The sequence below is a fragment of the Phyllostomus hastatus genome, unplaced genomic scaffold, assembly GCF_019186645.2.
Source record: "Phyllostomus hastatus isolate PE091 unplaced genomic scaffold, TTU_PhHast_1.1 phas_contig_86, whole genome shotgun sequence".
NCBI classification, from domain to species: Eukaryota; Metazoa; Chordata; class Mammalia; order Chiroptera; family Phyllostomidae; genus Phyllostomus; species Phyllostomus hastatus.
In genome coordinates, this window is record NW_025333977.1 from 91,821,626 (window position 1) to 91,844,448 (window position 22,823).

General features: G+C 42.8%; 1 protein-coding gene across 19 annotated transcripts in view; it reads left to right on the forward strand.

Annotated features, from left to right (window-relative positions):
- Positions 1 to 22,823, forward strand: part of KALRN (kalirin RhoGEF kinase) — a 698,826-nt gene that overhangs the window by 461,610 nt on the left and 214,393 nt on the right. For all 19 annotated transcript variants that reach the window (XM_045851423.1, XM_045851424.1, XM_045851434.1 and 16 more), the window contains exons 26-32: positions 4,671 to 4,740; positions 7,112 to 7,201; positions 12,303 to 12,395; positions 17,224 to 17,335; positions 19,101 to 19,291; positions 19,723 to 19,824; positions 21,073 to 21,215. In XM_045851423.1, the coding sequence (XP_045707379.1) occupies positions 4,671 to 4,740; positions 7,112 to 7,201; positions 12,303 to 12,395; positions 17,224 to 17,335; positions 19,101 to 19,291; positions 19,723 to 19,824; positions 21,073 to 21,215 (801 nt within the window). The remainder of the gene's footprint in view (positions 1 to 4,670; positions 4,741 to 7,111; positions 7,202 to 12,302; positions 12,396 to 17,223; positions 17,336 to 19,100; positions 19,292 to 19,722; positions 19,825 to 21,072; positions 21,216 to 22,823) is intronic.

Sequence of the window (22,823 nt, forward strand, 5' to 3'; positions counted from 1 at the left end):
TCCTGCATGGTATGATGTTGATTGTTCTCAATTATGTCTTCATTTGATCACTATCAACTTCAACTGGTCCACCCAACCGTGGAGCATCATCCAGTGAGAAATCTCCAGCACAAAACTTTGCAAATAACTTTTGACACATTCAGTCAGTCAGTCACAGCACCTTCTCCATGCACTGCATACATCTTTTTTTACCTTTCTTAAAATAGTAAAGCATAATACAAGTATGCCAAAAATGTTGTGTATTTCTCATCTCCAATATTAAAATGGATATACAAAAATTCTTGAATTTTTATTTTTTTAAATGCACATTGATATGACAGCTGCCACAATACAATCTAACAAAACTGTTTTGAATAAAGTTAATGACAACTAAGTGCTACTAGACCCATCTTACAGAAAAAACCCTTTGAAGTTTTTGGCCAACCCAATAGTATAGGATTTTGGAAGTCCTGCAGTAAAGAAGCCAGCTTACCCCAGGATTTCCAAAATTTAAATGATATGTTGCTTTGGAATCTAATTTTTGTACTAATACTGGATCAAGATTTTCCTAGGATATGGTTGCAGGGGTGTCCAACCTTTTGGCATCTCTGGTCCACACTGGAAGCAGAAGAGTTGTCTTGGGCTACACATTAAATACAGAAGCACTAATGAAAACTGATGAGCAAAAAAAGGTGTTAAGTAAATTTACAATTTTGGGTTAGGCAGCATTCATAGCCATTCTGGGCCGCATGCAGACCATGGGCTGCATGTTTTTAACAGGGGCTTAGTAAAGGGAGCTCCTGAACTTTGTCTCTGTGAATGGGGGAGAGTGTGAGATACGTATGTTTGTCAGAGTATGGTTTCATTAAGATTGAGAAGCACTGATCCTGAAGAACTGATGTTTATTTAGTGTCTACTGTATACCAGGCACTGGGGTGGTTTTTTAACTGTGTGGATTTATTAAACTCTCACAACAACTCCACAAGGGAATTACTTAAAGACAAGAAAATGAAGCTTTGAAAGACCCCCCTCACAACTGTGACTAACTGAAGTCTGGCTCTTTAACTCATGCTTGGTTTCAGAAAAAGGAAAGTGAGACATGAAGTCAGTAGGAGGGTGGACTAGTGGCAGTTGCTGTTAAAACTCACATTTTCCAGAAAGGCATTAATTGTAGAAGTAATATTCTATGCATTTAATTCATTTTATAGTGCTTTCATTTTTGAGGATTTTCAAACTGAGCATTCTCCCATAGGTTTTTGATAGCTGCTGTCACAAAAAGCCAGGGTATTGCTCTATTTAAATTTCCAGTATTTTCAATAAACTTTCTAGCACTGTTTTCAGCATCTAGATCAATTATCAATCTGTGGTTACAGTTACCACTGTTTGTTTAAAATTAACCTCAGTGACCAGCAAATTGACCATGGGTCATAAGTCAAGGAAAGAGGAAAATTTTCCAAGTTTGTTATGGGTATCCTTGCAACTTCTAAAACAAAAATATATACAAATGATGTATTATATAGAATTGTGTACTTGAAACTTATATAACCATATTAACCAGTGTCACTCAAATAAGTTTTTTAAAAATAGGGAAAAAAACAACAACAAAACAAGAGCCAAAAAAATACATTCAATTCATAGATTACACCTTAAGTTGGTAACTACAGTTGCTTCCAAGGAGGGGCCAGGAAGACAAATGGTTTGTTCTTTTATCATGTACATCTGTGACTTACAAAAAAATTTAAATATTATAAAAAATAAAAATGCCACAAAAATATAATTTTATATTCTGTGTGGAATGCCATGACGCAGGTTGTTTTACCACTTAGTTGCTCACTCTTGCAGGAGAATGGCGTACATACCGTGAAAATCAGAGTTTAGGGGGCTGGAGTGAGATCCTGAAGGTGAGGAAGTGGAGGCCTCTCAAAAGCATTTATCCTAAAGCCCAGGGCCTCCAGATTCTCCCCTTTCCCCTCTTACTCTCTTCATCCAAGGTCTCCTGTCCTCCCATGTTCTCCTTTGTCTAAAGCAGTTCATTTTCTGTCACCACTCCTTGTCCTAAAATAGTTCCTCAGATTTTCTGTCCCCACTTGCCAAGTCATTACAACCCCCCCGACCCCACCCCCAGGCCCTGTTCAGTCCATCATAGCTCAGAGCTGGGTTTCCATTCATTGTCTTCCCTGAGGTTAATATTGAAGGCCAGTGTGAGAAATGACCGTGTAAAGAAGCTCTCAACACCTTCCGAACAACTGTGAAGCTATTATACGTTATGTTATGTAGTGTTCCTCATGGAAAAGAGCCACGTAATGAAAGTCTTTTAGAATTCAGTTTCAGGTATAAAAATACTTATTAAAATAGATTAATATTATCCTAGTATGGTAACACATTGTTATGGAAATTTTCCAGAATTAACATATTATATATACAGTAATGGGGCAGATTTCTTCTCTTTGCAACAAAAAGGATTTTTCCCTTTTAGTGTTGAAAAAGTTTTCATCCTCAATTACATTTTTCCTGTTTATATTTTGGAAGTTGTATTACATACATGTGTGTCCCCTACAGTTTTTCTTAAAGTGGTAGTAAATATGATTTTTTTTAATTTTCCAAGATTATTGATTTTTGAGCTCTGCATATTTGCATTTCAAAAGCTCAGATTGCATTATAACCTATTCCATGATTCAGATCAGGATACTCTAGGGGAAAGATGATTATTATCAAATGGGTACTGCTAGGAGTCCCCAAAATTTTTGTGTGAGTTTTGTCATTACTAAATACCAATTTGTTATAAAATATTTAAATTGCAGATAGATAAAAATATCATCTGTGATCCCACCAATCATTATTAATATTTTGGCTTTCCAAATATGACTTGCCAAATATTTTTAAATCACACATACATATTTTTTAAACCAAAACAAACATTTTTCTGTGTCATCGGAAAGAGAACACAGTGACACACACACACACAGAACCCATAGCCAATTGTACTTGTGAGAGACTGCCAGAATGCTTGGAAAGTAGGAGCCAGGTAGAATAAATCAAATCAATAAAATTAATTTTTCCAATGATAGAGGCTAACTTGTAAAATAATTCAGAACTGCTTTATATCACTTCATTTAATTTTTAAAATCAAAATTAAATATAAAGTATATATTGAGAAGTCCTACCCACCAGTATCTCTCCCTGTTCCTTCACCTGATTTCCTGTATTAAAAAGTTTTTTTTCTTTAAACTATTTTATTGAAGTATGATTGACATGTAGAAAGCTGTACACATTTAACATATACAGCTTGATGAGTTGGGGGTAAGTGTGCACCCATGAAATCATTACTACCATCAAGGCAATGGGCAATTCTGTCACCTCCCAAAGCTTTCTCCTATTATTATTATTAGGCAAGAACATTTAACATAATATCTATATCTTAGCAAATTTTAGTATACAATATAGTATTGTTAACTACAGGTATAATGCTATATACTAGATATCCAGAACTTTCCTTGAATAACTGAAATTATACCCTTTAACCATTAGTTTCTTGGGTTGGAAAAAATAATATATATTTCCTCCTTAGACAAAAGGCAGCATGTTATGTACATTCTTCCAGATATTTCTCTTTTCACTTAATATCCTGCCCTGGAGATCTTCCATATGAAAATGTAGAAAGCTTTGTCTTTTTTTTATAGCCATGTAATATTCAGTTCTGTGGATACACCATAGTTTATTCGGCCATCTACACGCCATCTTTCGCCGTCATGAACACTGCCACAGAGAGTACGCATGTGTGTACACCACCTCATGTATGTGTGAATGCAACTTTAATTTTTCAGGATGAAAATTGCAAAGTCTTGACAGAAATTGTCAAGTCGTCCTTTTTAAAGATTACACCATCATTCATTTCCATCAGTATGTAATGCCACAGCCTCGTAATTATTTATTTGAAAAAATTTGTGTGGTTTTTAAAAAGCTAACTCCACTCCAATGATGCCAGCTTATTAGAGCCCATATTTTCTGAGCTCAGACAAATTGTTTAATATATTTATTTGAAGTCAGTATAATCAACTCTTTATTACTCACTAACACAGAAAGGAGCCATGGCACAGATATCCGCAACAGCAGATAATTCCAAAGTAATTCAGTTCAACTTTGAAATGTATTGTAACTTTTTCTCCATTAAACTCCTTTTTTCTAGTGATGTCTACATTAGGAAACGTCAATGCATAATTTTTAGCACTAACTGTCTATGGTGGAAGAAGGCCAAGAATTAGAAAAAGGTTGTGTAGGATTAAATATTTTTCTACTTTTTCCGTGGGATTATGGATGATATTAATTTGTTCTTTTTGATATTTATATTTTTAATGTTACAATGTGTTCAGATAACTTATATTAAAAATCAGTTTGTAGTTGCTATTAAAAGGCCCAAAACAAGTATAATAATTCATTATTTTTAGCCTGAGAAGTGTAAACCCCTAAGGGAAACTATATTATTTTAAGTAGCACTAATTAATCAATTAATAAACATTTTAATGACATTAGTTCCCACATATTTAAAACTGCCCTTTACCACGTTGTCACTGAGCGTAGAGGCCATGTGTAAGTAATGAAGCGTCAAGAGTCTGTGCTGGCCTCAGCACAGGCCTCTGAGGGGCAGGGGAGCCATACAGAGATGTCTGATTCAGCCTTTCTCTCCCTTGCAGCATCTTCCTCAAAGAGCTGGAGAAGTACGAGCAGCTGCCTGAGGACGTGGGACACTGCTTTGTTACCTGGGTAACCGACCCAAAGTCCTGTTTCTCCCATAGTCCCAGTGCTTTCCAGGAGAGCAGATGAGATGGCATCACTTTTCGGTGCCTGACCTGAGAATTGGTGTCACTGACATTCTAACATATAAGACCAGGGACTGTAGAAAGGAGTGGACCTGAGAGAGGCAGCCCCTCCCTGAGGAGCAGTGCCCTCATGGGGAAAGTTCAAGACATTGTGTACAAGTGCCATCTTAAGTTTTCTACGCACTTTCCAAAATCAAAGTATCAGCAGATTGAAACAAGACCACTACTCTTGACAGAGAACCACTCTGGCTCCATCCACTATTTTTGTTGTTTTTGATTAGGTTTTTTTTTTTTTTTTTTTAGCTGGATGAGGATTAAGGCATTAGAACTTTGGGAATACATCAGACCACCAAACCATTGATTACATGTTCTTCCCTAATAGAGAACACACTCTTTGGGTGCCCATGCTAATTCTAACCTATAAGATTCTGTCTAGTCATCTTCTTTCTAGGTGCTATTGTCCTGGGCCAAGTAAATGGGCTGAATGTACCAGGTTCTAATTATGTAAATGGAATTATTAGTCTCCATTAGCATCTCCACATCACATTATTCTGAGCCAAGGTTTGTGATATGAGTGCAAAGGTCTCCAGACCTTTGAAGGTCACATAAAATGCTAGGTGCAACCCAACATGGAAATTCTTCCCCCGGGGCAGGAGATCTAATATTTAATAATTATTTTCTAATTATAACTTCTGCTCAAAATGGGTAACTTACTTTTCAGAATGTCTTCACAATTCGGGAGTTAGTGCTCTCAGCAGTCTCATGGAATAGGTGGGGCTGAGGTCATGTTTTGTGTTATAGATGGACACGTTTCAGATGAGCTGGGAGACTGACAAGTCTATGACATGTATCCCAGTCAGCTCCACAGTTCAAGACCTGAGTCTCTTTCTGTTCATGAAACATTCACATTTGCTTCCTGGCATTCTCTCGTGTCTGAGGGAAGCCTCAGACTGCTATCTTACCTTGTGCTGATACATTTTCCATATCTAAATGCATGAGTACATGCACACTTCACATTCATGCTGATCAACAGCATATGATTCTTTACATTTCTCTAGTATAGAGGAAAAAAGATCAACCATTAAGTGAAGGGATTTTTATTTTCTTGTTTCATACAATTTGTGGATTTGCCTTGCAATCGACCATAAGTATGATTTAGCAACATCTCTTAGGGATGCTGAATGCCTCTCGGGTAGGACATAAATCCAGGAATTGGTTTCAGAAAAATCTTGGTGATTGCATAAAAGATGCACATTTTGCCAAGAATTATCCCAAGATGACTTTAAGTCTTATAATCTCAACCTATGAGTGTAGTGCAGGAATAAATAGTAGAAAACTACGACGAAGAAGCCTGAAGTCAGCTTCCCTGGATTCTGCCACTGTTTAACAGTTTTCACATCTGTGCAATGGGGATAATGATGATGGAGCTCACTGCACAGGGTTCTTGTGAGGATCCGATGGGTTAATACACATAAAGCACTTAGAAAAGTGCTGGCACAAATGAAGCCTGCCACATACATAGCGCACATCTAGGCTGCTCTCTCAGACAAGGACACCCCAGATGTTCTATAGACACCAAGGTGGGCAGTGGTTTACAAATGGGAAAAGTACTTGGGGGACAAACTACGCATACCTTTCCCAGTGGAAAGGGTGTGTGGCACCAACCAGAGGGTCCTGAGAGAAATGAGAAATGAACTTTCACCAAGTTGTAAGGTTCGTGACTTAAAGTAGCAATTTGGTTAGCACTCATTGTTCAGACCCTGCCCCAAAGGGTCCTGTGCTTTCCTGCCCCCCCATCATTGCTTCTGAGAGGTTGGGGATGATGGCATAGTCCCTTGACACACCCTACAAGCTGCCCCCAGTGAAGACACTTGGAGTATAAGCAGACCTAGCTCTGAGATCATACTTCATTTTCATTGCTTGATTTTTGCTTCAGAGCAAATGCTGTCACTTTTCAAGATGGGATGCGCAATAGTAGGTAATCCAAACAAGGGAATAACATCTAAATAAATTCTGTCCAACTTCAGAATACATTATGATATGTGAATTGGTTTTGCTAATTCTTTCCAGCACAGACTAGTTTTAAAATGAGCTTGCTTCCTTTCAGGAAGCTTTCTGATGCTGTTAGGAGAAAAGCATCCCAAAGTTTGTCTGGCAGCACGCACTGGACAGCCCAGAACACTTGCCACAGGCAATCATGTGGCACACCGTGTCTGAGCGTTTAACTGCACAGCCCTTGCTGGACCCTGTAGGCACGGTCAGCAGAAGGGAGCCACTAATGTATACTTATCTATTATTGTCTTTGTTCTTTTTAGGCAGATAAATTTCAGATGTATGTCACCTACTGTAAAAACAAGCCTGATTCCAACCAGCTGATTCTGGAGCATGCAGGCACCTTCTTTGATGTAAGCTGTGATTTTCCATTCTTGAGCCACTGAAGCACATGGAAATGCTTCACTACTTTGGGATAATGGGTTGCTATCCTTTGTTCCTTTCTTTTCTTTACTGGCCTTTCCAAACCTCTATCTCATGGATAAAGCATGGAGGAAAACCAAAGCAGTATTTGTCTTCTGTTTAACTCCATCCCATCTCAAGTGCTGTGATTTTGGACAAAGCATGTTTGCCTCCATGCCTCCACCCCACGCCAAGTTAGCCATAAGTCTGGTGTGTATAAGAGCCTACTGTGATGCAGGTGTTCATTAAGATGTTTCAGTTCTGCTTCGTATTCAGCTCCCTCAACTGCAGAGGTTCTCAAAGTGTGGTCCGCAGACCAGCCACATCGTCCTCCCCTGAGAACTTGGTAGACAGGCATATTTTGGATGTTATTGAGTCAGAATCTCCAGGCCAGAGCCTGACAGTGTGGGTTTTAAGGAGCCATCCAGGGGACTCTGGTGCCTACTCAAATTTGAGAACCACTACTCTAATGCAATCGTTTCAACCTTGGCTAATCACCTGGGGAGCTTTGAAAACTGCTGATTCTGGGTCCTGCCTCTGAGATTCTGTTTTGATTGGCCTGGGTTTGGGCTGGGCGTTGAGAGTTTTAAAAGTTTCAGGGTTGAGCACTTGTGCAGTAATGGAAGCCAGGGGGAGAGTCAGAGCTGATGGGCCTCGTCAGATCCTTTGGTTTTGAATGAGGATCCTATCCTGTTGGTGAATGATGGTATAAGTCTGTATGTTCTAGTCCCCAGAGAGTGACCTAAAGTGAACAGAATCAAATGGGTCACTGCAGGATCCCAGGGAAGAAAAGAGGGAGAGAAGAAATGAGGGGGGCAGGAAGGAAGTTCAGTGAGAGAGAGACTGTAACAGTGATGCCCACCCGTTCTGGTAGACACATCCAAAGTGAGAACAGCTTGAAGGTCAGCATGTCTGTCAGTCTGTCTTTCTGCCTACCTGCTCCCATTCCTTCGAATATTTTGAATGTCTACTAGACGCAAGACAGTGTGCTGGGCCCTCTGGGGATACGGACATTTAATTACAGTCCCCATACTCAAGTTTACAAAATGAACCTTCTGAGCCTCTTTCTAGCCTGACACTGACATAACAGAAATAATTCCCTGAGGATCCTATTGCTCAGTGAAGTGATCACACTTGAATGGGAGAAAACCAGGCAAGAAAAAGCATATGATTTGTTAATAGAGCATTAATGTGAAAATGGTTATAAGATCCCAAACTGGAATTTCTGAGGTTAAATTTGGTAAAACAGAAAACCCAAGTAAAGGGCTACCTTAACTTGTTATCAGAGTTTATAGAATGTTTTGTGCCATTATCTTTGCTTAATAATGTATTTCCCTTAAGATGTTTCTGGATGACTATTCATCAACAGTATTCAGAAGGGTCTTTTTGAAATTTTAAATGCACTTTGTTCTGTCTTCGACTTTGTATTGTTTTGAACATACATGCCCTTTGCTCTGAGCAAGCCTCAGATCAGTGGTCCCCAACCTTTTTGGCACCAGGGACTGGTTTCATGGAAGACAGTTTTTCCATGGACTGGGGGGTAAGGAGTGGGGGTGGTTTGGGGATGATTCAAGCACAGTATATTCATGTTCACCCCCTGCTGTGTGGCCCCTCCATTCCTAACAGGTGCTGATCAGTACCTGTCCATGGCCTGGGGGTTAGGACCACTGCCTTAGACCATCCTGCTTACTAATCTTTGCTCACCCTGCTCTCTCTGCCTAAAATGGATTGCAACCCCCTTTGTCACACATGCACACACTCAAACACGTACAAAGTCACTCTTCAGAATTCTTCCTGTACTTTAAAGGTCCAATGTTGGTTTCTGAGTCCATCCTTCCCTTTCTCTATGCACACATTATTACTCTTAGCCTTACTCTTGGTATTTGTAATGATTCACCTTTTGGCAGGTTAACATTGTACCTTTCCATTACTCACACCGCCCCCCTTGAGGGGGGCCACTTGAGGTTAGCTAATGGTTTGCCTGGTTCATTTTATATATGCCACAGTATCTGCTGTTAAACCGTGTTTTCCTTTAGTCCCACATTCCTCATATTCCTGTTTCTAGCCAATTTCTGGACTTTGACTGAGAAGTCAGATAGACTCCAAATTTTACACCCTGCCCTCCATTTCCAAAGCAGTGCCTGATTAGCCTTTGCATTAGTTGGGAAGGCCAATGGAAGGAGTTCCCAGGCTTATCCTGGAGGTGGGGAGAGGGAGCAGTTAACTCTCCTGATTGTTCCCAAAGCTTTCCAGAAAGCATAATTTTTGCAACTTTTTTCCAACCCATCAGAAGGATTTCCCTAAATTCTGCACTTAGGAACTCTCTGCTTTAGGCCTTCATTCTATAAAAGAGATAAGCCCTTAATAAAGGCAGCCCCTTATCTCCCATTCTTGTAAAGAGAACACAGAAAATTGAAGACCTGGAAAGTCTTACACATTCACATGATCCAGACTTTTCTACTCCAGATATGAACACTGTGAGGCAGTGGTGCCTGATGCTGTGTTGATTACTAAGCGTGGTTTGCCAGCCTGGCCGCTGGAGGCAGCCCCCTTCCTCGCTGCCCCACAGGCCGCCTCCCCCAACCCAGCGTCTTGTCAGAGGGGAGGACTGTCACAGGTACATTATTGCATGTGCTGCCCTGCCCAAGCCCCCAAACAAACTCACAGTGTTGACTCTGGCGAAGAGAGCCAAGCTGCCAGCTGTCTTGCCCATCATCCTTGAACGAGTCCTGCCACAACTACACACCTCTAGGGAAGAGGCAAGTGAGTGAGAAAATTGCTCATTTCTGGGATGATTGGCAGGAAATGGAGTAATTTTTTATTAATATTCCCTCTTCTTTACCCTTTTCCATGGCCACACAGCAAGTCCTAACTTGTCTAACTTTAAATATTTCTTTTTATTTCTCCTAATGCTTTGTTTTCACTAGCTTAGCTTAGGCCTGCCTGTTAAACACCTGTGTGTGTGTGTGTTCACAGACCTGTGCAACTACCCACAATGTTAATGTTAGAATGTTTTTATCATCTCATAAAGCAACCCTGCCCTCTTTAGCTACCACCCCCAACCTTATCCTCCCCTGCCATTCCCCAGCCTTAAGCAACCAATGATCTCTGTTCTTTTGTGTAAATTTGCCTGGTCTGGACATTTCATAAAAGCAGAATCATGTAATGTGTGTTCTGTTGTGACTGACTTGATTTTTCACATAGCATGACGTTCCAGGTTCATCTGTGTTGTAGCATGACTCGGTACTTCATTTCTTTTTATGACCAAATAGTCTTTACTGTACAGATATATCACATTCTGTTTTTCTATTCATCAGTTGATGGACGTTTGAGTTGTGTCAACCTTCTCCATATTATTATTAATATTAATAATACTACAATAAACATTGTGTACAAGTTTTTGTGTAGACATACGTTTTCATTTCTCTTGGATATACAGGTGGGGCAAAAGTAGGTTTAGTTATTTGTATGGGAAATAATACAATAATTAATACATAATAACACAAGAATAAACCATTTCAAGTACTCATAACTTTAAACCTACTTTTGCCCCACCCTGTTTTCCTAGGAGTGGAATTGGTGGATCCTGTGGTAACTCTATGTCTACACTTAGCCTTTTGCCATGATCTCCTAATCAGTCTGCTTGCCTCTATTTTCCAACCCCCTCTGTTGCCATTAGACTTAAATTACTCTTCCTGAAACATTGCTTTCAAGTTTTCCTTCCATTCAGTAGCTACAATCCTTTACATTGAGAAATTCACCAACAAACCCTAATTCTTCATTCTAGCTCAACTTTAGCAATCACCTGAAAGCGTCTTGCTTATCTAACTGTATTTTTTACTTTTTCTAGAATGTAGGTGTGCATCCTCTGTACCTCTCAGGCATGGTCCTCATTATCATCTAAATATATAATGATTATTTCCTGTGCATTTTTGCTCTACATGTTTGCCCTTTATAGGGAACCATCCTTCCAGCTTCCCACTTCACCACCCCAAACAACCCTCTAAGCCCCAGCCGAAGGTTTCATGTCTATAAAACCATTCATGGGGCTGGTAACTCTGCTCTGGTCTCCCTGGCTATAACCTATGAGAATGCTTACTGTTATCTTTCATTGCTGTCTATTTCATGTGTGTGAGTATTATCAGCTAGCTAGAATGTAAGGTTCTTGAGGGAAGAGACTAAAATGTACCGTCCCCTAACTGTCATTACACCTAGACCTTTGGGGATGGAAGATCATTTTGGAGGTAGGTTAGAGAGTGGTCTAAAATGAGAGACTAGAGGCACAAAGAGCAGTTGGAGGCCACAGTCATGGCCTGGGCATGAATGACATGGGCAGTGTGGGTGAAAATGGGCAGGAAAGACTTGTCTTCCCCAGTTGTCGGGGGTAACAGAAGGAAAATAACTGAAAATGACTGCATGGTTTCCAACTCGACAGACCTGAAGAATGAAGGAAGTACCGTTGATCTCAATAAAACTGCTGTAAGGAGGAAGTGGTGATTCTAAGTCAAGATGCATTAAATTTAAAGAGAGGAGGAATGGGAAATGAGATGTATCCTTGTGCAGTTTTAAGAAGGAGACCACAGGTGGATAAATACACAGTAGCCATCAATAGAAATCAGAGCCTTACTCTCTGCCTTCCCTTTATTCTCATCTTCCCTTTTATCCCCCTTTCATTTCCTCCATTCTGGGTTTATTTCCTTTCACTTCTTCTTCACCTCTCCTTTACCCTCCTGTCCAATATATATCTTATCACTTTCTTTTTCCACCTTTGTCTTTCTCTATTTCTTCTTAATTTCCATTTGTTTCACAAATCTGCTTTGTTTCCCTAAAGCTCCTCCCTTTTCGCCATCTCTCCATTTTCTTTCTATTGATTATTTACACATGCACCTTAGTCTTTCATATGTCTCTGCTTCCCTCTCCCCATCAAAGAATAGTTTCTCATGATCATCTACCCTTTTCTCTTTTGTCCTCTCTTCTTACCCCACCTGCCTTCTCCCAGAACACACATATGCATGCTCCTCCGTGTCTAATGGTACCGTTTTCATCCTGTAGGAGATACAGCAGCGGCATGGTCTGGCCAACTCCATCTCTTCCTACCTAATTAAGCCCGTCCAGAGGATCACCAAGTACCAGCTGCTCCTGAAGGTACCTCCCCTCCCCTCTGTGTCACCCCCTACCACACGAGTGCCCAGGCCCAGGGAGTCCCAGTTTTGTCTGAGGATGGAAAAGCTTCCACCTGAAGACCTTTCCTCTACCTAGAGCATAACTTCAGAGATGAGCCCGTTTCTGGCATTGCTGGCTCAGACTGCATGTCCTATCCTGTGATATTCCAGGTCTCATTCATTGGGAGCAGGAACAGGTTATAACGACTTTCACACCCACCCACCTCTGTACAACTTTTAGTGATTGCCACCCCAGGCACTGGCTGGTACGTAAAGCCTCTCCTGTCCTTTCCTCCTAGAGAAGATCCCCCCTGGTGGCCACCGCTTCTGATAGGATCAAAGGTCAAGGCCTTATGGGCAGTGCCAGCCTGCATGGGCACTGGAGTCCAAGGCAGTACTTGCCATTGTCTTAATCTCTGTGTTTGTCAAGGCTATGAGGTTTTTTAGAGGAAATAGTTGAAGATTGCGTATTAAAACACAATGACACTCTTATGTCTGTAGGATCTCATATTTTAGAGATTCTGGAGCCAACCAAGAGATTTGGATTTTTCTAAAATCTTCTCTTTTGAAGTTAAATAATAAAATTATCTAAAATACTAAGTGATTTGGGCTGATTCTTCTCAGAGGAGAATATACTGACAGTCTGAAAATATGACATTTCCCCACAGAAAGCCCAGGAAATTGATATTATAGACAATTATATAACCCCTGTCTATCTTAATTCTTTTTTTAAAGATTTTATTTATTTATCTTTAGAGAGAGGGGAAGGAGGGAGAAAGAGAGGGAGAGAAACATCAATGTGTGGTTACTTCTCACGCACCCCCTGCTGGGGACCTGGCCCGCAACCCAGACATGTGCCCTGACTGGGAATCAAACTGATGACCCTGTGGTTTGCAGGTTGGCACTTGCAGAATCTCATATTCTAGCTTCACAAAATCTGAAAACCAGTCTAGTTTCATACCTAGGTTTCCAGTCATGTTAGAGAGTGTGCCTGTCGTTAGGTCCATGGGGTCCCTGGCTTAGCACTCATGATTCTGGGATGAGCACAGAGTGGGCAGCAGTGAGCCTGTGCCCTGAACCTCTCTTACCCCTCCAGGTCAGGGCAGGGCCCTGTCCCATCCTTCCCCTTCAGCCTCCTTCCTCAAACCTCCTTCCTGTCTCCAAGAAGAGACCATGGGCTCTTGCTCCCAGGCACTCAAGTCATCCATCTGCAGAAGGACATAGAGAATTACAACATGGCGTCATGCCTGTGGCCTTTACTGAGGACTAGTGTGAGCAATAACGAAGTGCAGGACACCTTGGCTGTTCTGGCAGAACCACTTTTGGAGATGTCCTCTTTGTTACGGGGTTTCTCACATAAAGACTCAGAATTTCTCACAAGAGCTCCATGTGGGGCATTGGGAGCGGGGGAAAATGTGTCTCCTGAAAAATGGGTATATGCTTTCTACCTTTAAATCACAGGAGCTTCAGGTCTTTCTTTACCTTTGACTGTTAGATAGTTAGCATTGAGTCCGGTTACTTACAGTAGTTTCTCCTTAGCCCAGATCTGTGCAGCCTAATCATCCTCCCCATTCACTATTCCACATAATGTTTGACCCTTCTAAATGATTTTCCTTATGCCAAACAATTTTTTAAATTTACTTTTGTGTTTTTTTAAAGTATCCCCAAGCCTTCTCAGGAATTGGGGGGTGGGGGTAGGAGCCAGCTCACCCATCTACACTGATAGTGCCTTATATTCAATAAGATGCAGTTCTAAGGGAAAGACAGCTTTTCACCTCTCCCTTTAACACCCATAAGGCTGAGGTTCTGAGGATTAATTTTGTGATGCAGACAAGGGAGGAAAGTGGAGAAAGGATAGGCTGTCCTCTGTTTTGCTTTAGGCAGATGGAGAGGTGGGCCCTGGGCTTTCATCCTGTGTTGAGTGTTTTAGGGAGATATGACTGAGAGCAAAAAATAAAGTAGTGGGAATTTGGTTGTGAAGAAATGGTAGAATTATTGGGAAAAAACACTTAAGGTAATTTTGGCCTCTTTTAAATGTGCTGGTGGCAGAGTGCCTGCTGAGTAAAAGAAAAATAGCTTGCTGAGCTTTAACTACAAATAAATACTATGGAATTCATTTTCTCATTGAAGTCCATTTTATTCCAAATAAATTGATATTTAATTACCAGTATTCTCTGGGGTTCCTCACTCTAGGTGTTATATGACAGCAAAAACTTCCTTTTGCAGTGTATATTAAATGTGGGGCCTTCTCTTTATTGTAAACTATAGCCAGAATCCAAATGGAGCTTATTGGCTTTGCTGGTTGATTAGCAGACTTGCCAGATTGCTTTGGGGTTAAACTAATTGGCATTTTCTGTTGTAAACTGAAGCATATTTCTAATTTCTCTCTTATGTTTCTGCCTAGAAGTTCTTTTGATGATGTATGAAAACAAGGGCCGAGAGGGTTAGAATTAGGAAAGCAGTGAGGAAAATCAGAGTTCAGGTTGGCAGAAGGAAATGCAGCCTTAACAACGATTGAGATTATACTGACTGGTACCAAGGACAGAGCTGGGAGCTGAACACTTCTACCTCACAAACATGCTCTGGGCAGTTCACGTGTTTCATGGACATGCAAAGCTCCCTTCTTCATGTGGAACATATCCAAGATAATACAAAGGGTTGGATTCTCATACCAGATTCTCACTAATCAGATATCCTACCAAGTATAAAGCTTTGCTAGTCATGTATGGCCTAATGACATTTCGGCCAACTATATACCACAATATGACCATGATCCCATAAGATTATAATGGAGCTGAAAAAGTTCCTATTGCCTAGTGATGCCATAGCCATCATAATGTTGTAGCATAATGTATCACTCCCATGTTGTAGTGATGCTGATGTGGACAAACCTACTGTGCTATATAAAAAGGAAAGCACACATAAGTATGTGCAGTACATAATACCTGATAATGATAAAAATGATTACTACTGGTTTATATATTTACTACTCTTCTTCTATTTTAGAGTGTACTCTTTCTACTTATTAAGAAACGTTTGCTATAGAACAGTATGCTGCATTACCGTGGCAGCAGCCTCATATACTTCGTGTTTACCTCATCTCTTGATTGCTGCATTTTCTCTTGCACTTGATTTAATCTCGTATTGTTTATATAGTAACATGCTGTACAAGCTTGTAGCCAAGGAGCAGTAGTCTATACCATATAGCCTAGGTATGTAGTAGGCTATTCCATCTAGGTTTCTGTAAGTGCATTCTGTGATGCTCGCACAATGGCAAAAGCAACTACTGACACATTTCTCAGAATGTATCCCCATTGTTAAATGGTGCACAGCTGTAATTTCAAGGATGCAAATGATCTTAAGGCAAAGGTAAAATGGAGAGAAGTCCAGGACTGCCAACAGCTTCAAGTCCTTTCTTGCAGCATCAGGATAGGCCGTGGGCCTGGTTAACATACAAGATTTCTAAAATACTTGTTGCATCCTATCACCTACCCTGAAGAGAGCCATTTTGGTCATGCAGTCACTTTTTTCTTAGTTGCATAGTTTATGTGATACATTCCAAGGAGCCATGCCCAAAAAGCCCCCGATTCTAGGTATGTTTACCATAAGAAGTCATGGATAGATAGGCCAGATATATTCCACCAAAAGCATTCCATAGCAAGTGTCATTAGTTTATTTGCTAGGTCTGTCATTAACTTGTTTACAAGGTTTGATCTGGTCAAATTCTTTCTTTCCTGGAAGTACGTCCCCACACATCCACCCATTCCCTGCCTCCCTTTTCCCCTAAACAAACCCCCCAAGGAGAGAGTATGGATTGCAGGCCAGTTTCCTTCCCGGTGTCAAAGTGATCAAGATACAATAACCCTGATAAGAAAAATGAAGGACAGCATTTTTCTGATATGGCCAAAATCATCTAAATGGTCTTTATGATTCCTCAGGTAGTTGGAAATTATCTTTTCTCCACCAACCAGATACTATACATCTTTTGTGAAGATGGTAAAGACCTAGTTTCCAATGAGAGAGTAAAAGAGAGTGCATGCTCCAGAAGTCTCGGTATGGTGGAGGACATGGAGGAGCCAGGGTTGGCGTGGTGGGTGGATCACTGGACTTGCATTTGAGAGACCTGGACTTAAGCCCTTGCATTACCTCCAGTGAATTCTGTAACCTGGGGAAAACCTCTGTCCCTCTTAATAACGGTTTCCTCATCTGACAATGAAAGACTAGTCCAGGATCCCATCTGCTGGCCCCAGGTTAGGAACTCCTGATCCATATGATCTAAAAATCTTTTGTTAAGTCCAACATGCTATAAACTTAGAATGTCTGTAACCCCAGATTGCCGCCAGTGTAGGGGAAGCCAGCATTCAAGCAGTAGAGGTGTGTAAATAAAAGTGGTGCTAGTCCTGCGGTGCTAAATGAATTCTGAGCATTCCTGGCACACACTTGTCTTCTCTTTACGATTTCATAGTACTGCACCTCTGTTCATGTGTTTCTCAGGGGTATCCCCTTCTCTAGGAGGCAGTCAAGTGACAGAGAACACCCTAGTTGCTGACTTACAGTGTCAGCCATTTGGAAGTTGGATTGAATTGAGTTAGTTTGCATGAGCTGAGCTGAGGAAGCTCAGTTCGTAAAAAAAAAAATTGTGGCTGACTTCTTTGGAGATAATCCCATCCCACGCCACCCCACTTTCTTGTAGCTTAGAGGGAACCATTACAGAGAATGAAGCTGGTGTGTAATTGCCTTGATGGTTTGGTGGTGGGAGGGTCGGGAAGCTGGGGGAAATGATTCTAATTGTGTTTGGACTTTTTTCCCAGGAACTTTTAACTTGCTGTGAAGAGGGGAAGGGGGAGCTCAAGGATGGCCTGGAGGTGATGCTCAGTGTCCCAAAGAAAGCCAATGATGCCATGCATGTCAGCATGCTGGAAGGTAGCTGTCCTCTCAGCCTCCTCGGGGAGCCTCCTCCTTTCTTAAGACCAGAGAGCTTGTATCATGGGAGGGACGTAGCATAAAGTCAGGCAAGGGGCAAGGCTGGAAGAGAGGAGAAATGGCAAGGTGTTCCATAGGCCTTGGGCGGTATGAGAGGAGCTGCACAAGGTCTGGCTCAGCTAACACCGCCTCCAGGTATGACTCGGCCTAACCCATCTCAGTATGTGGACACCTTGCTGCCTGTGAGGTAGTCTAGGAAAGGCCATCATCTTTACTATGAGTGTGCTACAGCCCTGGCCCACAGCAGTCCTGTTCGTCAGCAAAACACTTGCATTGCATTTGTCAGCAGAATAAGTAAAAATCCTACATGTGTGAGAACACATCTTCAGCCTTGTTCCCTTCTTTTTTTATTGCAGTAAAGTATACATAACCTGAAGTTTCCCATCAGAACCATTTTTAAGTGTACAGTTCAGTGGCATTAAGTACATTCACACTGGTGTGCAGCTACCCTTATGCCATTCCTAGAAGGTGAGATAAGTCCAACCAGGTAAACCTGATAGGACTTTACCAAAGTACATTCAGTCCACTGGAACCATGTCCTGTTGTGGGACCCAGAAACCTGGTAGAGTGAGACTCCGATCAAGTGTTTTTAGCACTGCAAAAGGAGATGAGCAGAGCAGCCATATTGGGGTAGAAGTTCTCGATGAATTTACTCATCCCAGTCAGGCCTGGCAAACAGGCCTTGCAGGCGATAAGTATACTTTGTTGTAAATATGTAAACCTGTGAACTGTTACTTTTCATATAACAGCTGATGCTCTTTCTCCCCCATCACTCCACCTCCCATCTACAAAACCTAATCTGGTCTCAATACTACTAGGTCACCTTTAACAAGCAAGCCCTGATTCTACCTACACACACAAAGGAGCTCTGGTTACCTTCTCCAGACTAAGCACTAACCATCTGAATGTATTCCTTTGTCACAATTTCTCCACCCCTTTCTGTTATGTTTGCACCTACTCCCATCCCTGGGTGTACCCTTCTCCTCTGGCCTTACCCTGACCTGTATTCGGGATCTGGCTACTCTGGGTATGGTCTGTGCACCAGCAGCATAACACTAATGAGCTTGTCAGATGTGCAAATTCATGGGCTCCACCCACACCTACTCTGAATCCTGCCCTCTTGGGAGGTGAACAATCTGTGATTTCACAAGACCTCTGGGTGATTCGTATGCACAGTAAAGTTTCAGAACCTCCGTTAAACATTTAAAGTGGTATAAATATAAACTCTTAAAGGTATATACATCACACAATATAAGAACAATCAAAGGAAATTGTCCTAGAAATGGAATATGAGAAATAGAGACACTACAAATAAAGTGGGATCAAGAGCATTCAGTCCCTCACTGTTTGTCCTTAGTCCCACGCTGAGCTCTGAGTCAGGGGTGCTGGGGGGCTGTGGGGTTCACCCTTGCAGGAGGTCCCAGACTGACAGTGGAGCTGTGGGGAGGCTGCCCGGACCTTTGCGGGAGAGTCCACCAGTACCAGTTATGGGTGGGAGAGCCGGTGTGGGTAGGGGGATCTGATTTCAGCTCCGAAGAACTGTCTGCTCAAGTGCTCAGGAGTCTCAGGAGCCAGCTGAGAGAGAACACAGTATGGGAGCTGAGGACGCACGGTTAGGGAAGCCTTTCTCTGAGAGGGGAGTGGAACATGGCACCCCGACTGTGGCCCCAGAGAAACTCCACAGGATGGAACGTGTGTTTTTCAGGGTTCGATGAGAACCTGGACGTGCAGGGGGAGCTGATTCTCCAGGATGCCTTTCAAGTGTGGGACCCGAAGTCACTGATCCGGAAGGGACGGGAGCGGCACCTGTTCCTCTTTGAGATCTCCTTGGTTTTTAGCAAGGAGATCAAAGACTCTTCAGGACACACAAAATATGTTTACAAGAACAAGCTACTGGTAGGTTGGACAGGTGGGGTAGGACAAGACTCCCTGTTTTCATGGAGCCCTTGGGCAGGAAGGGATCTTGAACACTCAGCTCATCTCTCCCCTGGCACCACACCAAAGCCATCCTGGACAAATGAAAATGCCTTCTATTTGGAAAGCTCCCCTGTCAACTCCCAATTCTGCATTTTGGAGTTCACAGTTCTTCCTCTTTGCTTTTAGCACCGCCCTCTTCACCTTCCCTCCCTGCTACCTGCTAATCAGGCACCAGCCTGTAGGTCCTTTCATCCTGGGTAGATGAACAAAATATCCAGTCTATTTGTTTGATTGACAGAAGCCCCTTCCTCGGTCCTCTCCTCTTTGTTGCCTTTCCCTTCCCACCCCAGCCCTAAGTTTCCCCACTGCCCTCCCCTTCCCCGCCTCTCACAGGCATTTCCTGTCTACAGACCTCAGAGCTGGGTGTGACCGAGCACGTAGAGGGGGATCCCTGCAAATTTGCCTTGTGGTCTGGGCGCACCCCATCCTCAGACAATAAAACCGTGCTGAAAGTAAGTACTGCCGTCTGCTGGGCACAAGACCAGGGCTGGGGATAGAGGGGTGTGGGCACCTTACACCTAAAAGCTGGGGCCAGGAGACTCCACAGAGCACTGGGCCTGCTTTGGAAAGGGCAGCATCGCATGGGTATTCAAAAGCAAATTCTGTCATGAAAGTGGACTCACCGTCTCCAAGATGAGTGGTCTTCTAAGTGCATGCCCTTGTGTGAGCAAAGAATGAAGAAGTCAGGACATGGCCCACTCAGAGATGTTCTGTCCATATGTCCCCTTCAAGTGTCAAAGACAACAGTTGACCCTTTGACAAAAAGCACCTCAATTTGCTCCATATTCAACTTTTTTTCCTCTGAACACCTTGTACATATAAGGTATTCTGCCCAGTGCTGCGGAGGATAGTTGTGTGTAAGTTATGGACTCTATCCTTTGGGGATTTATATTCTAGAAGCTCTAGTAAATTGTACCAGCATGGGAACTATGCTGATTGAGATGGATGTAAAGAAAGGGCCTTTCACCAGGCGATGGCCTTAAGGAGTCCTTTCAGCTCTGCAGAGCATGCACAGCCTGGGGACTGAGTCAGTGCTAGTGGTAATGTTCATCTCACTGAGGAGAACTCCTGCCCATGCAGCACCCACAGTCATTAGGGAAGTGCCCATCACTGAATTGCCAATATAGCTGCTACCTGTCGTGAGACAGACTTACCCGAAAAAAGTTCCACAAAGATAAATGAGATTCATGGAATGGGAGTGATGCCTCTAATAAGCAGGTTTACAAAGCTAAAAACCCAGTCAGCCATGTGAGGGGTGAACACCCTGAACTTTCTCCATACCAGTTGGTTATTAGCTGCTACCTTCAAATTCCCATTTGCTGCCCCTCCTAGTGCTCCTCCCCAGACCACCGCAGAATCAAGTAACTGAAGCATTTATCCCTGACCTTGGGAGACCTCCAGAAACTGCTCCAGCCCCAGGGCAGAGATCAGTATTGGCCAGTACTTCACAGGTTATTAAATACTTTGAAGTCGCCCCTGTGGAAGTCTGCACTGCATTTGAGGTTATAGCTCTGCTCTAGGAGTTAGAGAAGCGTGACCCTGGGATTGGAGAGTCCTAAATACATAAAATGAGAAATAAGCTCCTCAGACATTTGATATCTTAAAATTAATGGGCGAAGCCTGCAAGAGGAGAGTTGAGAACTGTTTTGGTGGGATGAGGGGAGATGGGGTCCTGACTCTTCCTCCCTGTGGCACTCCAGGCCTCCAACATAGAAACCAAGCAGGAGTGGATCAAGAACATACGTGAGGTGATTCAAGAAAGGATCATTCACCTGAAAGGAGCTTTAAAGGAGCCAATTCAGCTCCCCAAAACACCAGCCAAACTGAGGAACAATAGTAAGAGGTAACCAGCGTCTCCTCCCAGTACTGCCTCACATGCTTCTGGGAGCGGGAGAGGGGAGAACCTTTGCTTCCACGGGGGTAGTGTGCTCTGCAGGCAGCAACGCCCTCCATGAAGCCCCACTGAGTGCAACCTAAGATGAGTCATCTCCTCTTTAAAAGCATCTCACTAGTTGCTGCCCATTCAATTCAGCAGGGCCTTGTTGAGCACCTCTTATTTGACACACACTCTGCAAGGCGCTACAAGAAGATGGAAAGGAAGTGTAAGATGAGTCCATTCCCTCCAGAACAACCTAAGTCATGTTTCACACATGAAATGGAGATAAAGGAACCAGTGCCAGTAGGACAGTGGGGAAGGCTTTAAGAAGAAGGTGGGCCTTGAGTGGGGAGCTCTCTGGGCTTGTTGGACAGTGAAAGGGCTGTGTGTACTGTCATGCATGGGGTTTGGTCTGATGGGGCAGTCACTGCAGCTCTTACTGCCACACCCCCGGAGTCCTCCCGGAAACACAATGGGATCGGGCAGAACAGGGCTTATTTTTTGTATCTTCATTTCTCTGGGCCATTCTGAATCCCAGCTTCCCTTAGACCAATGGATGACTTCTTAATCTTAAATATTTCTTTCTCAAGTCTCCATGTGACAGTCACTTACTATGACTCTTGGAGTCATTCTCTTCAAAATAAAGCATACAAAATCTTCATGTCAGTTTTTGGGAAAAAGAAAAGCAAAAAGCAGAGATCTGACGGTGATGGCCATTGGTGGTAACAGGCTCTCCTCTCCTCCCCTATTCATGAGTGGAATAAATCTAGAAGATTTATTGGACCCTTTGGTGCCAACTGGGACATGCGGGTTAGAGCACCACCGCAGCGACTCGGTAGCAGCAGCACAGGTCCCGAGGGACATGGTGACCACAGGGAGGGCGTGACTGAGCTGGAGAGACATACCTCCACAGGGCGAAAGCCCCAACACCTGCCTGGCCAGGATGTGGTCACCTCTCTGTGCTAGGAGGACAAATTATGGCTGTATTGGGAAAAGGGTTATTTTTATTTCAGTTACCTATGTCCAGAGTCCAGGTAAGGGATAGACTTATTAAACACTAGAGACAGACCCTGTTGCAGTAAGGCCCTACCTACATTAATGAGACAAAAATGGAAACAGTCATAAAGAGCTGAATGTCCAGGACCATGGTGGGAATGGATATTCAGGTAGGGTTAGCCAGGGTTACTTTGAAAAAGAGCCTCTTTCTCCTAGAGTAGGAGAGCATCTCTAGAACATGGAGTGGGCATATCTTGGAAATGCCTCCCACCTTTTCTCTGTCATTGTTCTGTGATGAGACAGTGAGAAACCTCGGCATACTCTGCAGAGAATAGCCAGGCAGTCTGTAATTTCATTAACTTGGCCTCTTGGATATGAGGACAGAGTTTATAGAACACTGAATTGGCTTGGGAAATACTACCCGCACTCCTGAATGGACTCCCTACCTCCCCCAGCACTGGTTCATCTGGAGGGCCCAGAAGGGCCTGCAGTGGGCCAGAGCCATGGGAAGCAGAAAGTACAGCCAATTATCTGCAAGCAGGGGAGCAGTGGCCCAGATATCTACAACAACAGATGATC